This window comes from Ambystoma mexicanum, chromosome 1q (assembly GCF_040938575.1).
Source record: "Ambystoma mexicanum isolate Mex_15411 chromosome 1q, UKY_AmexF1_1, whole genome shotgun sequence".
NCBI lineage: Eukaryota > Metazoa > Chordata > Amphibia > Caudata > Ambystomatidae > Ambystoma > Ambystoma mexicanum.
In genome coordinates this window covers 572,202,401-572,218,553 of record NC_090922.1, presented here as the reverse complement: position 1 = coordinate 572,218,553, position 16,153 = coordinate 572,202,401, and the positions used below count along the sequence as shown (strand labels likewise).

General features: G+C 48.2%; 1 protein-coding gene across 1 annotated transcript in view; it reads right to left on the bottom strand.

The window, feature by feature from the left end:
• NIBAN1 (niban apoptosis regulator 1) overlaps nucleotides 1-16,153 on the bottom strand; it is a 491,461-nt gene that overhangs the window by 73,387 nt on the left and 401,921 nt on the right. The window contains exon 8 of the mRNA XM_069641063.1: nucleotides 11,889-12,051. Coding sequence (XP_069497164.1) covers nucleotides 11,889-12,051 — 163 coding nt within the window. The remainder of the gene's footprint in view (nucleotides 1-11,888; nucleotides 12,052-16,153) is intronic.

Sequence of the window (16,153 nt, the reverse complement as noted above, 5' to 3'; positions counted from 1 at the left end):
TTCAGCAGCGGGCATCCTGCATCGATGGCGTCGGGTCGAGGGCGACATCACTGGATGTTATAATTAGGACGCGTGGCACCCGTAGCCTCAGTTTATGTTTTTTCCCTCCATAACGTGTGACCTGCTCGTACACAATGCCCGCTTGACTGCACAAAGCCTTGAGGGAATGAAAGCTGCAACAGCATAGGAAATTATCCAGAGGGGCAGGCTGGGAGGGTGATGTTGAATACGTTGGAGGAACATCCAGTCGAAAGAACGTTACCAGTTGGTAAGTAACTTGTTCTTCGAATGGATTTTGTCCTCCAACGTATTCCACATCTTTGACAGACTCCCAAAGCAGTACCAGAGAATGGAGGAGGGAGAAGAATTTAGAATACCCAATCAGATGGCAGAATAAAGTTCTGCTTTACCAAAGTCCATATCCTGACCATGGAGCATATCCAGGGAGTAATGATTGACAAAGGTGTGGATAGAAGCCCACGCTGCTGCATCACAAATATTCCTAATAGGAACCCCCTGCTGCAGGGCCGTGGAAGTAGCCACACCCCTAGTGGAGTGAGCACGCAACCCTTCAGGAGGATTCTTGCCCGCCAATCGGTAACATTCAGTAATGGTGGGGATAATCCACCTGGACAAGGTATGTTTGGTAACAGCCTGGCCCAATCAGTGTCCAGCATACCCCCAAAGAGTTGGTTGTCCACTCGGACCCTGGACATCCTAGTGATATAAAAGCTCAAAGCTCTCCTAGGGTCCAACCTATGAAGTCTCTCCTCTTCCTTACCAGGATGAGGGGGAGGATAGAAAGCAGGAAGTAACACTTTCTGGCTCAGATGAAACTCAGACACTACCTTAGGTAGAAAGGATGGACGTACCCAGAGTACAACCCTATCCTTGTGGAACGCAGTAAAGGGTGACTTAGATGAAAGTGCCTGCAATTCACTCAGTCGGCAAGCAGATGTAACTCCAACCAAGGAAACGGTCTTGAAAGACAACAGTCTCAAAGGACAAGAGTGCAGAGGTTCCAACGGAGCACCCATCAGGAATTTCAAGACCTTGAAAGAAATTGTGAGCCCTTTTAGAAATTGGGAAATCAAAGGAATCTTAAAATAAGAACACTCTTCAGACGAGCGCTTCAAAATAGACAGCGGCGCCAGGTAAGCTTTAAGGGTACCCACTTGTAGGCCCCTGTGGGCCAAAGAAAGCAAGAAAGAACCATTGGAATGGAACACTGAAAAGTATTGACATTGTGTCCTCTGCACCATTCGCAAAACCTATGCCAACAGCAACGGTACAGGGATTTGGTTGCTGGCTGCCTAGCCGAAAGCAACACCTTCATCACGTCATCTGGGGGAGATGGAGAGATGGAGAGCTGGAGAGATGGCCAATTCTAGAAGGTCCGGGTACCATGCTCTCCTGGCCCAATCAGGAGCAATGAGGATCATGTGGGATCCGAACCTCCGCAACCTCCTTGGAACCTGAGGAATGACGGGGACTGGAGGAAACCCGTACAGAAGTGGGAATGACCAACCCATCCGCTAAAGCTCCTCTCCAAGAAAATTCCCTTGAGCAATATGTCTCTGGTCATGAACCGATCCTCTTGAGGGGTTCCCCAATGGGTGAAGATCTCCAGAAGGACTTCCAGAGCTAGCTCCCACTGGTGAGAGACCATGCTCTGCCTGCTCAGAGCGTCCGCTGACACATTCTCCTCTCCAGCCAGATGTACTGCCGAGAGCGATATTCCTTGCTGGATTGCCCAGAAGCAGAGCTGCATTGCCTCTCTGCACAACGGGAGTGACTCTACCCCCCCTTTTTTGTTGAGGTAATGCATGGCCACTGTGGTGTCTGTCATGATCAGGACAACCTTCCCCTGCACAGATGGCAGAAAAGCCTTCAGGGCCAGCCTGATGGCCCTCAGCTCTAACAGGTTGATGTGGAGTTTGGACCCCGACGGAGACCAACCACCGCTGGCAGTCAGATGGTCGGTATAGGCTCCCCATCCTGTGAGGGAAGCGTCCATCACTACGGTCACCTCTGGCCACGGTTGCCAGAACGGCTCCCTCTTCATCAGATTCCCTTCATTTGCCCACCACAGAAGATCCTGCGAGACCGAGAGTGGAATCTGAATGGGATCCAACATCTTGCCTGAGAATTGTGACCACTGCATTTTCAGAACCCATTGCAGGGATCTCATCCTCAGTCTGGCCTCTGGCACCAGGGAAATGCAGGATGCCATGAGTCCGAGCAACCTTATTAATTTGAAAGCCGGAAGACACTGGGCATGTTGAAATGTGTCCACCATCTGTACAATGTGATGAACCCTCACCTTGGGAGGCAATCACTTTCCCAAGAACGTGTCCAACACAGCCCCGATGTACTGGAGCTGTTGGGAAGGTGTCAGATGTGACTTCTTGAAATTGAGGGAGAATCCCAGCTTGTGGAGGGAGCGGCAGGTGAGGCTGGGATGATCCGACGCTTGCTCGGGAGAACTCGCACAGATTAGCCAGTCCTTCAGGTAGGGGTAGACTTGAATCCCCCCTCGCCTGAGATATGCTGTCACCACCACCATTAGCTTGGTGAAGACCCGTGGGGCGGAGGTCAATCCGAATGGCAGGACCCGAAACAAAGTGCAAGCTGCCAACCGCAAAACTCGGGTACTTTCGGTGCTTTGGATGAATCAGCACGAAAGTAAGCATCCTGTAGGTCCAGAGACACCAACCAATCCTGAAGTCGAAGGGCCTGGAGGACCTGAGAAAGAGTGACCATCTTGAACTTGTCCTTCCTGAGGAGTTTGTTCAACCAACACAAGTCCAAGTGGGTCTCAATCCACCCCAGTCTTTCTTTGGAATCAAAAATATGTGGAATACCATCCCTTGTTCCTCCCTGTTACAGGCACCAGTTCTATAGCGCCTTTCTCCATCAGGGTCAAGATTTCCTGCAGAAGGAGCGGATCTGTAAGCTTCAAAGAGAGACCCTGTGGATTGTCGTGAGGCAGCTTTAGGAAGGGAAGGCAGAAGCTGCCGGCTATTGTAGCCAGAACCCATGCATCCGAAGTGAAAGCTCGCTATCCTTTGAGATGCTGAGACAGTCTGCCCAAACCGGTGAACAATGGAATATGGCCTCCTAGCCATTTTGGAGTGGCTGCGGCAGCACATGAAGGCAAAGAGGCATTTGCCTGAGCAGCTTTGGCACCCCTATTTCCCTGACCACCACGGGTACTTTTACGTTGACCCCTTTGATTGGCGGCTCCTCTCGTCCTACCAAAAGAGGAATAGTAACAAAAAGGAACCTCCCCTCCACTGCTGTCCCCTAGGGCGAAAAGGTGGAGGTTGACGCACAGCTGCGCTCATAGATTTAGCAGCAGCTTTGGAGGTCAGCAACCTCTCAAGGCTCTTGTCAGCCTTGCTGTCAAACAAATGAGAGCCATCAACGGGCATGTTCAGAAGACTGCTGTACATCCGGAGCAAAAACAGACTTCCGCAACCACGCAAACCTATGTGTAACGGTGCTCGCAGCCATGGACCGGCTAACACTGTCGGCCGTGTCCAACCCAGACTGAAGGGATTCACACTTGGCATCCTTGCCATCTTGCACGAGAGCAAGAACCCATCCCTTTCTTCCCCCCCTCGGGAATATGCTCAGCCGCTAGAGAGAGACAATTCCACATAGTGTGTGAAAATCTCGCCAAGGCACAAGTGGAGTTGGCTGACTTCAGTGCCATACTCCCCGCAGAAAACACCTTGCATGCCCAACCATCGAAATGTTTGTTGTCCCCATCAGGAGGGATGGTAGTGTACGCTGCCTGCCTCGAGGTGGCCGTAGCCGCCTGAACCACCAAACTCTCAGGAGTGGGGTGCAAGGATAGTAGCTGGGGTTGCAACTGCAAGGGCGGTATTTTTTAGTTAACGATACTCCGTAACGCTAGCCATCAATCTCCTATAAGAGGATTCCGCATGAGCCCTAGGCTCAGGCCGGCCAAACTCCACCTCAGAAGAAGTGTCCAGGCCACTGGCATCATGAAATAACTGACTTAACTCCTCCAATTGACTGTCTCCGGAAAAGACAGGAGCCTCATCAGGCTCAACAGGTGCAAACTCCAAATCCAACCTCTCCTCATAGATATCATCCAGAGACTGAAAGAACTCCTGCCTAGGAACAGGAGTGGGCCTGGAGTCGACAAGAGGCTGCCCAGTCTTGGATTTAGCCATTCTTGGAGGATCCACAGCACCAGGGAACTCCCTTGGCAAATTCCGGCCAAATGGCCCCAAAGGCACTGACGGCTTTGGCGTCAACAACGGCGCTGACGGCTCCGAGGGCTGGAGCGAAGTCAAAGCTCCGACAGCCGTACTCGATGGACACAGCACCGACAGAGTCGATGCCAACCTCGAGCCCTTACCAGCGGTTTCGCTGGGGAAGAAGACCAAGACCTGGACCTAGCACGTCTCTGGCGATCAACCAGAGCCTTGTCCGAACGGGACCTCGACGGTTCCCAATGTTTATAGCACTGAGGACCCGGGCCCGAAGGCACGCAAGCATGGGACCGAGACCATTCCCTGCCAGATTCTCCAGATTCATCCGACGGCGCGGATGGACCTGTGCCTTGGGATTGAAAAATCACCAGCATTTGCTCCCTGAAGGCCTCCCATTCCTCAGGAGTCGAGGATTTAGTGGGACAAGCCACTTTCCTCGCTGTGCCATCATTCGACGAGGATGGGGAAGGTGACCAGTGACGCCTCTTCCGGGAGTGCCGAGAAGAGGAAGACGAGTGGTGGAACCCACTCTGGGACCGAGATCCCCGGGACTCCTTCCGACAAGGAGAGTCACCCCTCGAATCATCAGTGGAAACACCCACAGCTTTTCGGGACTTACTAGGTATTTTTAGAAACCCGACCTACCTGTAACTTCCCCTTGCGCTCCAGCAAGGCCTTAGCAGTCGATGACTGGCACTTTGAGCAGTCGTCGGTATCATGACTCTCGCCCAGACACCACAAACAAATGCAGTGCGGGTCCGTAATCGACATCTTGGACTTACAGTCCCTGCAAGTCTTAAAGCCAGACCGCGGAGTCGGAGCAGTAGATGAAGTTCTCGAAGCAAACATGTTTGCGGAAAAAATGGCAGGCTACAGGCGCCGTGCGTCCCATTATAACATCCTTCTCCCTCCTCCATTCTGTGGTACTGCTTTGGGAGTCTGTCAAAGATGTGGAATACGTTGGAGGACACAATCCATTTGAAGAACAAGTTACTTACCAACTGGTAACGTTCTTTCGATTGGATGTTCCTCCAACGTATTCCACATCGCTCTCCCAGCCTGCCCCTCTGGAGATTTTCCTACGCTATAGCAGTCAAGCAGGCATTGTGTACGAGCAGGTCACACGTTATGGAAGAAAAAAACTGAGGCTACGGGCTCTGTGCGTCCTATTTATAACATCTGGTGATGTCACCCTTGATGGAGGCCTTCGAGGGACATCGAGTGACATCGACCCGATGCCATCCACGCAGGACGCCCTCTGCCGAAACATTTCCGAAGCAGCCCAGCTATGGACATTACATTTTTTTTTATTCAAGAAATTGTTTCAGTTGAATAAACAACTTTTTCAATTATATACATAATTACTGTTATAGCGAATACAGGCATCTGAAAATTATCAATTTCACAATAATCTATCATTTGCATCGAATAATATACAGGAACGACTCAACAGTTCAATTTAGCTTGTTTACAGCTTGCAGTATCACTGGCAAATCATAATCATAGGTTTGTTTTAACAATTACATTTCAAATATGTGGAATACGTTGAAGGACACAATCCATTCGAAACAACCCTTGTATCATGTGATTTGAGAAGAGATGAAGTAATTTTGGTTACCAAACCACACACGTCAAAGTGCTGTCTAGTAACCATCCCTGAAGTGCACATTCTGTTCAGAGCCACAGAGCAATGCACTATGGGTATTCGGCGCCATTAAATGAAGTACTTCGATTTCTGCTGTGCATGGGATTTGTCATTGTTTTATAGAACAGTAGTATTTTATGCGTAGCTTCACCAGGCCATTCCCACCCCCGCATGTTGCCAGTACTATTTTATGCGTAGCTTTACCAGGCCAAGAACCCCCCCACCCCCGCATGTTGACAGCAATGTTCCCTCCAAGTTGTGCGCATGTGCGCTTGCCCAGCTTCCTTCTGGGTGCCGCTCAGAAGATTTTTTAGCAGCGCACACATACAATTCTGACCTATTCAAAAAGATTTAATAAGGCACAAGCCACAGTAATTACCTGAAATGTTATTTCTCTTAAAATAAGGAACTAGTCTCGATACTCTGCTAATTTGCAATACACTTCATGCAAGGGTGACCGTAAACACCTAAAATCCCTAACAGCTAAATACACACATAAGAGGTAAAAAACTAATATGAAAAACTGGCTCATGAACAGAAGAATTTTACTAAGATAGGCCTGCACACATTAACCAAATGTTCCCTTGTCACCCATGACTTCTAAACTTGACTCTACAGCACTTTTACCTTATGACTAACTTCTGCCCCAGAACACATTACGACACTACCAGACAACCTTGACGCTTCCTCTCTTGGCTCTGCAAAAGGTTAGCAGACGTGTACCTATATCCACTTGTTTTATGTTTGTTGTAATATGAATAATGTTCACGTGCCAGAATTTATGTTACTCATTGTGCCTTACCAAAAGTGTCACCCACACTATACAAGCGAACTACGAGCTCACATATCGGATAATGACTAAGTAAGAAGTCTACTTGGATGTGTAACGTTATTCCATACTTCCTCTTTGTACATATGTCACGCAAGTGCTTTGAAGCGTCCCCCTATGTAAGTTAACACATTATAAAACTAATATTAATTTGCCCTGTAAGGATTTTGAGAAGACAAATGTGATGCTCAGCGTCTCCTACTTTAGCATCACTAACATTACCCTATAAGTGGAGAGCAACATTGCAATATCATTTACTTTGCCTACAATGGATAATGGGTATGGACTATGCCTGCGATTACTCGTCCATAGTATAATGGCACCGGATATTCAGCCAGGAGAATGCTTTTCACACAATCTGCATAATTTCCAAGTGTTCAGAGTTCCTTTGGGCATAGACCTTCACAGATTATATGGTAACTCGCTGCTATACAAAAACTGTTTCACTGAGCACTGCGTAATCCTACACAATGATATACAGGTGGGGTATGCTGCAAACAATCTTGTATACACTGCATAATAAATGTGTACATGCAGAGTCATGACATTCTTAAAATTCAAATAATATGTTGAGGCATTACATATGCCTGGCTTACAAAGTATTGTGGGTCTGCAAATATCCCAGTGAGTGTTTACTGCTACAATCACTCACTTTTTACAGTGCTCTATTAATTAGTATTGGAGGCTAGCACAGGGGCCGGGGAAGGGTATGGGGGGGGAAGTGTACATTCCAAACAAAACAGGGATAGTGCTTATTCTACAAAAATTCACCTCAAAGATTAGGATATTGCCCTTCTTGTTAACTAGAATAATGGTATCACGCAAAACAATTGACATATAGGGCTATCATTCCATCAATTATTGTTTCACACTATTAATGTGTACCCTACCACTAGCCCTAAAAAGAAGAACACCCTCTCCCTGGGTGGTGTGGACAAACCCCAGGTAGCGCTGTGGCATCGCCTATCTTACAGAGATAGGTAAGAGGGAAAGTCGCCCTAATTCTACAATGGATACATTACTTAAAAAAGAGAAATACATTTAGAAATCGGTCCTGAAGAAGCTGAAGAATGATGATAGATGTCATTGAAACCGGTCGACCATAAGTTTTGGAGGTCTTCAGATTAAGGGAGACCCATAGATAAATGATTATATACATCCACTACTCTAGACCATTAAGGATCTTTTGGAGTTTAGTCTCTTTTTACCCTCTACACTTCTCCATATAAACTAGTGGGGGGAATCTTAAATATACGAGGAAGAACAATCCGTCTTGGAAAAAAGATGTTAAACAGGACATCCAAATAAAGAGACTAACCATATCTCTCCTATTTTTCGATCACTGCACGGGTTGTACTATTGAAACAACTTTTACTGAATCATTTTTATTAAAAACACTCTCGAGCTGATCAGGCATACTTCATGGAGGGCAAATAAATTGTCCTCTTGACACACAGTCCCACTTGAACTGCTTCACCAACCGAGATGGGCAGTATGGGAACAAGTATTGCTGCTTACACTTTTTGCTTCACAGCTAAATGTAACATCTATTTCTCTTTTTTAAGTGATGTATCCATTGTAGAATTAGGGTGCGTTTCCCTCCGTTAGATAGGCGATGCCACAACGCTACCTAGGGTTTGTCCACACCACCCAGGGAGAGAGTGTTCTTTTTAGGGCTAGTGGTAGGGTACACATTAATAGTGTGAAACAATTGGCGGAATGATAGCCCTATATGTCCATTGTGGAAGCGTACATGTCATCACTCCTTCTGGGTGATAAACAAAGCTGCACATTTTTAAAAAAAAACAAGACATACGTTTCGGCAGTACACTGAAGGAAATATGTTGCTTGTTTGCTAAAGGATTGGAAAGACTAGTGCCTGTCTAGACAACGTCACCTTCTTTTTCTTTCTATGCTCAGCTGCTGAGGGCTTTTCAATATAACCATGTGTTCTATGTGCATCATCGCTAGCATCCCCCTCCATCTTAATTAACTAATAACGAATTACAGAAGAGGGATCTACTGTTACTGAAGAAGGCACTCAATCAGTTGTATCTCTAATGAATTGATGCTATTAACTTAAAAGGCATATATATGTTATTTTCTTCAGCAGGGCTCCATATTAAACATCAGTAAGGCCCTTGTTTAATTTTGTCTAGGCTGTGGTGCGGAAGGGTGGGCGAAACTAGAGACTTTATTATGTGCCCCGTCATTTCACTTCCTATGAGGGGTCCAATCAGATTTTGCTCCCTACTTTGAGTCAAATGATTTTTCAGGGAGTAAAAAAGTAATTAGCTTTGCCAATAGGGATACTTTGTTTTTATTCCCCCTTAAAATTCCTCTTGAGATCTGGCATTAGTTCCTTCCTATGCCAGTGCTTTACAGGTCACTAATTCGAAAAAAATATCAGTGGAGCATTGGGGGTTGAAACAACGATCTGTTCATGGTTTCATTTTTGTTAGGCACATTTTCATTTTTTAGGGAGTAAAAATTGATGGTGCATATGTCTCTTAGGTTTAGGCTGGTGTTATCACTACCCACAATAGAACATAATGTGGATAGTAAACAGAGGCACAGGAATTTCTGATCATCATATTCTGAGGTGCAGTTATTCTGAACATATTGAATTCTCCTGGCCCTTGAATTACTTCATTAAAGTGGCATTTGAAGAACTCTTATCAGCATGTTTGACACATTTCTTTTAATTGACATTAATTCAATGGCAAATGTTGCATTCTGTCTGAATTTCTTGACAGCCACATCCGTTAAGACAAGAGATATTTGTGTTTTGGAGTACATATACGAGTGATTTTCCAGTGGCATAAAACGTTTGCAAGCTACTGTGGCAGATGTTGAAGTCTTGGATTGGTTGAGGAGTTTTCTGTATAATCACATGTGCCATATTTAATTTTAGCCTTTGGGCCTCATTATGAGGTTGCCGGTCCGGTAACAACAGTACCGGTATGCTTGCTGGTACAGTTGTTACCAGACTGGCAAACTCCGAGTTGTTCTTGCGGGTGCCTTCGCGGATTGAAAGGCTCCTGTGAGCACAGCAAGCTTGTAGCACTGGCACCGTTATGAACGGTACCGGTGCTACAGGCATCCCCATTGAGCCCTATGGGGCTGAAATGGGAATGGGGATATACCGGCACCCGTGAAAGGGCCGGAATACCCCGTTAATTGCCCATTCACGGGTGCCAGATTTTCATGCCGGTATGCAGGTAGAGAGAGAAAGACAGAAAGGGAGAGAAAGAGAGACGGAAGGATACAGGGAGAAGGGGTGGGGGAGAGGGGAGAGAGAGGAACAATAGGAGAGGTGGGCACACTGCTAGCATTCCTTTCGGTGCGCCCGCCTCTCCTTTGGTTTCTTAATGCCGGGCTCAGACCCTGCTGACAGCCTGCTGATGGGGGTTGGAGTCTGTGATTAAGACACAGAATAAGAGGCAGGCGCAGCAAAAGGAATGATAGCCTTGCGCCCACCTCTCCTGCTTGGCTCCTACTGCCTGCCCAAGTTGGGAGGCAAGCAATTTCCAGCACCACCTCCCCCCCACCCTACCCACCTTCACTTAGGCTATGCAGCCGACCAGAGCACCCCCTTTGATTCTTGCTCCCACTTAAAGAAGTGATCTTTTAGCAGACATCACTGGCATGCGTGCACGTTAAACATCTCGCCACCTCCAATCAGGCTCTGCTCGCATGTCCCCTGACGGCTATACCAATACTTGCTGCCCCCCTCCACCCCCGCACCCCCACCCCTGCCTCAGCAGCATCCATGCTACCACATCCGTTCTGTCTATCCCGCCAGTGCGGGCACTGCTTGATGGGCAACTGGGAAAGACGGCGTGGGGGCGCTTGTGTCTTCTGGGCATCTTTGTCAGGGCCCCCCATGCAGGGCCCATGCCTTTCTGTGTATGGGTGTACTGTTGTCCTGTTATTTTAAGGAGGACATCATTCTAGAACGCAGCTCTGCGAGGAGGTGTGCAAAAAGCTTAGACACATACATATACATATGCCTGGAGGAAGTGAGCTTATCAGAACATGAGCAATTGAGAGAGAGCACAGGCTATAAATAGCTGTTACGTAAACATGCATCTTATACAACATAAGACCAAAGTTGCCAAAAATGCGACAGCCCCTCTGCTGATAGCGAACAATACAAACAAACAAAAAAGAACGGGCCCATTGGACTCTGCTCACTCACAAGGGTCTGCAAACACGGTCATTTGCCTTACGGGCAGGACTGGACTGTAGACACTTCTCTACGGGTAGGGCGGCGTAACTAAAATGGGCTTTTAGACCCTTCTAAGCGGCACAGCCCCATGGGGGAGGTTGGTTGCTCTTAGAGGGGTTCGCCAGGCTTGGGAAATGCGGAAACGGATTGGGAAGTCGCCCTATAATAGGAAGGGTGAAACCAGACATGGATCTCTTGCTTTCTGTCTAGTACAGGGATCATCAAGTATCGATCCCCCCAACCACCAAAAGCAAAACCCACTCTATGTTTTCAGGATAGCCACACAAAGTAGACCTGAATACAACGAATCAAAAGGGGGCGAATTTAAGTAAAGTAGTCAGAGGCTATCTTAAACACCTGGCGTGGTTAGGGCCATCAAGGACTAGGGCTTCAGACCACTGTCCTAGAGAGAAGCCGGGCTTCAGCCAGACGCATGAGGACATCAAACAGGGCAGACATCCTGGTCTGGGGTGGCTGGTGCTACTCTTGTTCGGGGGAGAATTGCCTGGCTTTTCAGTGCTGCACTTTCCATGTGGGAGGGACCACAGCAATGTAGACCCTGAAGACGGGGCCCCATCCCATAGAGCAGGTAGTCGGGCCTGGCTCGCGCTCTGCTGCAGATGTACTGGAAAGTGGTCTTTCCTGGCACAATGCTATCATTCTGGTGTTGTAAGAAGGATCATGCATTGCTTTGGTGAAGGGCCACAAGGCATTTATGAAAAGGGGGCATGATCCCCCTCAAACATAGTCTATTCCACACCTGCCCTGGAATATTTGGAAGGGGGGCGGGGGAGGGATTTCAAAATCTTTCATAAACGTTTTTTCAATAAGCTATTTTAGTGAAAAGCTCTTTGTGTCATCTGTTCGCCGATTCGCTTTTTTGTAGGCTATTTTTGGGGGTTGTAGACTCTTCAGAAAAGATTTGCTTGCACTCACCTTTGATTTTCCCGGCCACAAACTCCTTGGAGGTTACAATCTGGTCCATGTCGGAGCGAATGGTTGCCTCCAGCTGCTTGGCGAGAGCCTTGCATTCCTCTTGCAGGGACTGGAACCCTTCGGAGACCTGGCCCAGCACCAGGGTGTAAGTCTCTTCCACGGTCTGTGAAACAGAAAGCAGACACTCTGGCATCTTTGTAGCTGCAGGTACGAGCAATGGATACAGACAGAGGGGGGTAATATGACATAGGAGTCCCCTCAACACGCGTATGCACCCCTAATATCAAGAATTCATTCCCAGCTGGACAACTCTGGTAGCAGTTTACCAACTGACGGTGGGCAAAACATTATCACACATTTCAATACTACAATAAAACCGCAAAGATGTTACTGTAGCCATAATCTTGTCAAAGGCACCAGCTTTGTAAAACAGTTTAAAGAACCAAACATTTTTTTGCAGTAATCACACACAACGATCTCGGAAAGGATAGCTCAGGGGCAAAGTGCTCGCTTTGGAAGCAAGATGACAGAGCACCACAGGTTCGATCCCCAGGTCCGCGTTTAGAAACCTCTGGGTATTATAAATAACCAATATCATATCATATATCATATATCATATGTCACGAAAATGAAGACACTGTGGGTGTGGATTTAGTATAGAAAGAGGGCAGAACAAATCAACTGAAAACGTGTAGCGACAAAGCTGTAGGTTTGTCTTCACATGAACACAGTCAAGTGTCATTTGCCTGTGTGACATCTTCGTAGCCACAACAAGCCGCATATGGCCCAGAAACTATAAAACATGGCAGGCATTTCCACAGTGTTCCCAGGTACTCCCGCCACCCCACCAAGTCATGTTTGGCGCCAAGAGGGGCTTCTGTGGTACTCCAGGTCACCAAAGTAGAATTTGGATTTTCGAAGCATACACTGGGTGTGTTAGATCCCACACCAAGGCCTGATCACTTTTCTGACAAAGTCGCAGGACCCAGCATCGGAGCACACTACAGCGCCTAGCTCTATAAGGACATGTATTATATATGAGTCCCCCGCCCCACCTATGTATATCCCCCTCACCCAGCACGCAAGCCGCAGCAAGGTGGTGCACATCGGTGCAGCAGAAATAAAGCAAGGAGGCCGTTTGCTCGGTGGAAATGGTCTCCGGTGCGTTCATCCATTCTAGCAGGAGCGCCGCCCTGGTGGTGACCGGGTGTCTCTGCCGTGGCAGTCCAGGTGCTACCTTCGATTCATGGCACTGCAGAATATGAAGGTGGCAATGCACTCTTCTAGCAAACAGGAGGACTTAGCCGAACGCTGAGTCACGCGCGCCGGCTCCAGTCCCTCGAGTGTGAGCAGAGCGCATGGCCGATTGGGCCTGAGGCCAAGTGTGAGTGGCCAGAGCATACAGATAAACCTTTGCGAGGGGTCACCGAATGTGGGGGCCACTTTGGCTTCTCTGCTACCAAGTGAGGATGGCTGCACTGCTTTGAGCTCCGATCTGCGCCCCCGCCCCTCTCAGCCCTGCTAACAGTGTCACTAATACAGGGGCCCCAGCATTGCTAGGGTCAGCCTGATAACTCCAGCACTCCACTGATTTCCGTTCAGCAGAGACTGGGTGTGTGGGATGCACGTGTGGAGTCCACCCCAGCCACAGCATAGCCATGCTGGGACCACTGTGGGGACCGTTCCACAAACCTCCTTCATTTGGGGCCCACGGGTGACGGGATCCCTCCGCAGGAGCACAGGGCTGGACTGGGAACCAAAACAGGTGCTGGAAATAATGCTCAAAGTGGCCCCATATTACACATTTTCAGCACGCCCAACCCTTTTCCTATGAGGGCATTTGAAAATAACACAGGCTACCACACAGAAGGGGCCCAGGGTGCAGAGGCCTAACGGGAGTTCCCTCTAGGCCAGTCCACCCCTGGAGGGGCCCCTTCTGGTTCGGGTAATTGCACAGCCCCTCGTTTTAGGCGACCTTTGCTTTTCAGACCATCATCTTTTGCAGTGGTAGGACTGCGACAACATGATTAAAAATCAATATTACGTTTCTTCAGCGCTGTAGTGGAGTGGATGCGATTCACTGATCTTCATTTTCCCTGGTTCGAAAAGCCTTCTAAGCGATTGATGGAGGCAGAGCCGGCATGGTGAGCTTCATGTAAAGGCCGTGGTTTCTGATGTGAAGGAAGTTGCCTCTCTCGACAGGAAATGGGAAGTCCACGTAAGGATCTACCGCCCCCTGAACATCATCGCATGGACGCGGTTATGTGGCGTCATGCGTGCCCATGAGCGTAATTTTAGGGGGGGACGGGGGTGTTTGTCCCCCCCAACTTTCATGGAACACTATTTTGTCCCCATTCATTTGAATGGGGCACCTTTTATTCAGAGGTCATGTCCCCCCCCCAACATTTTCAGCAAAGTTTCTCCACTGTGCGTGCCGCTTCCACAGAAAAAGTACACGTAGCTGCGCAATTGCAGCCCGCAACTCTACATGTAAAGCGCGTCTATTCTGCATTGCCACGCATCCAGGTTTACTTACTGCGATGAATAGCTGGGCAGAGGCACCATTGCTGCAGCAACACATTGGGACTTGTGCCACTAGTCTGGAGCATTTGCTCAGAGGTTCTCAGCGCTTCTCTGAGGAGCTCGTTCACAGGCCACTACCTAGGGTGGGGCCGCGGGCGGGGGCACTTATTTAAGCACATCTGCGTGGTCATGTTTTAACATTAAACAACCGAGGGTGGACCACCAACAAGAAAGCGGCATTTGGTCTAGCACAGAAGTTTGAGGGCAGCTGCGCCACTCCACTATTTGCTTCAGGCATTACAAGCACACCCTCATTTAATGAAGAAATGGGTGCTATTAGGACATTGCATGTGGTACAGAGAACTTTGGGGGGTGAGTGCCTAGATATGGCAGTCCTGAATTTATTTGGGTTCCTCCTTTGGCAGGCAGACGGGCAAGTGACTGGAGTCCGCCATGCTCTTCCTAGCTGTATGATCTGGGAAGCCCTTAGTTTGGGCCCTTCTCCCTCCCCCTCCTCGGGCCTCGCGTTAGAGCCGCGAGTTCTTCGCATTCTCTCCCCCCCCAACCAACCAGTCATGCCAGAGGAATTTCCTGCCCTCTGGTGACCTCTATGTAGGTCACTTCAGCTCAAGGGCTCGGATAGATGGTGGGAGGGCAGTCATTATGATCCATACTGACCACATTTTACCAGTAGAAACGGGTTGCACTTGGTTAGGGCTTCAGGCACCTGCTTCGCCAAGGAGCAGCATGAGCACTCGCAGTGCTATCACTCAAGCCTATGCCTGGGGCGGCCATCTTGTGGTGGAGGATTCTCCAGAATATTTCCCAGTGTTTTTTTTTTCATCTGCCAGTTGTCTTATCCTCTTGTGCGTTGCCTCGCGTCACATGGCAGTGCATCAAAGGGTCATCTCTGGGCATTATTGATTGAAGCTACGCCTCTGATTCGCTATTTTCTCATTCAAGAACTCTGACGAGGGATGAGGTGTGTGGTGAACCAGAAGGACTTGGACTACAATGGGTCATGTTGATGAAGTTTTATTTCAATAAAAAGGGAAAACGCCCTTTTCGCCCTACATCAATGAGGGAGTTTCCCTGCCTAACAAACAGAAGCTAAGGGTGCTCGTCAAGTGCAAAGTAAAAAGTCTTCACTCCGAATCCTAACAACCAACGGGCCCTACCACTTTAGAAAACACCTAACTAAAAGGAAAAAGGCAAGGCTTGAGCAATAGCATTGGTAGGGCTTCTGCCTGGCCCAAGCTCTGTTAGACTTGTTTTCAGTCTTCAAAGTTCCTTTTCACTGCAGGATAATCTTTCCCAGTCTTACAACAAACTGACTTTCACGCTCTCCTTCTAATAAAGAAAACTGGCTCTTGCTGCAACCATTTCCATCCCTCCAGGATTGCTAGGAAATAAACACTTTCACCAAGTCCTGAAGTCCTCAGATAGGTAGTTTTTTCACCCAAGTTATTTCACATAGAGCGGCCGGTTGACCTGGCTTATCAGACTTTTATTGCTTCCATGGTTTTCTCAGCTCTAATTCAAAGTATTCATGTCCCTTTCTTTTCCCCTTTCAGAGGGTATTTATGCACTCTGGTTTCTCAGGCTCCTGTAACCTGGATAGCTTTCATAGCTGTAAATTACAAAGTTTGTGTAGCCCTCAATCCCCTGAGCATAGCATATTTGTATATTCGGGTTTCTCAGTCTCCCGTAACCTACATAGCTTTCATAGTCATCACTCACAA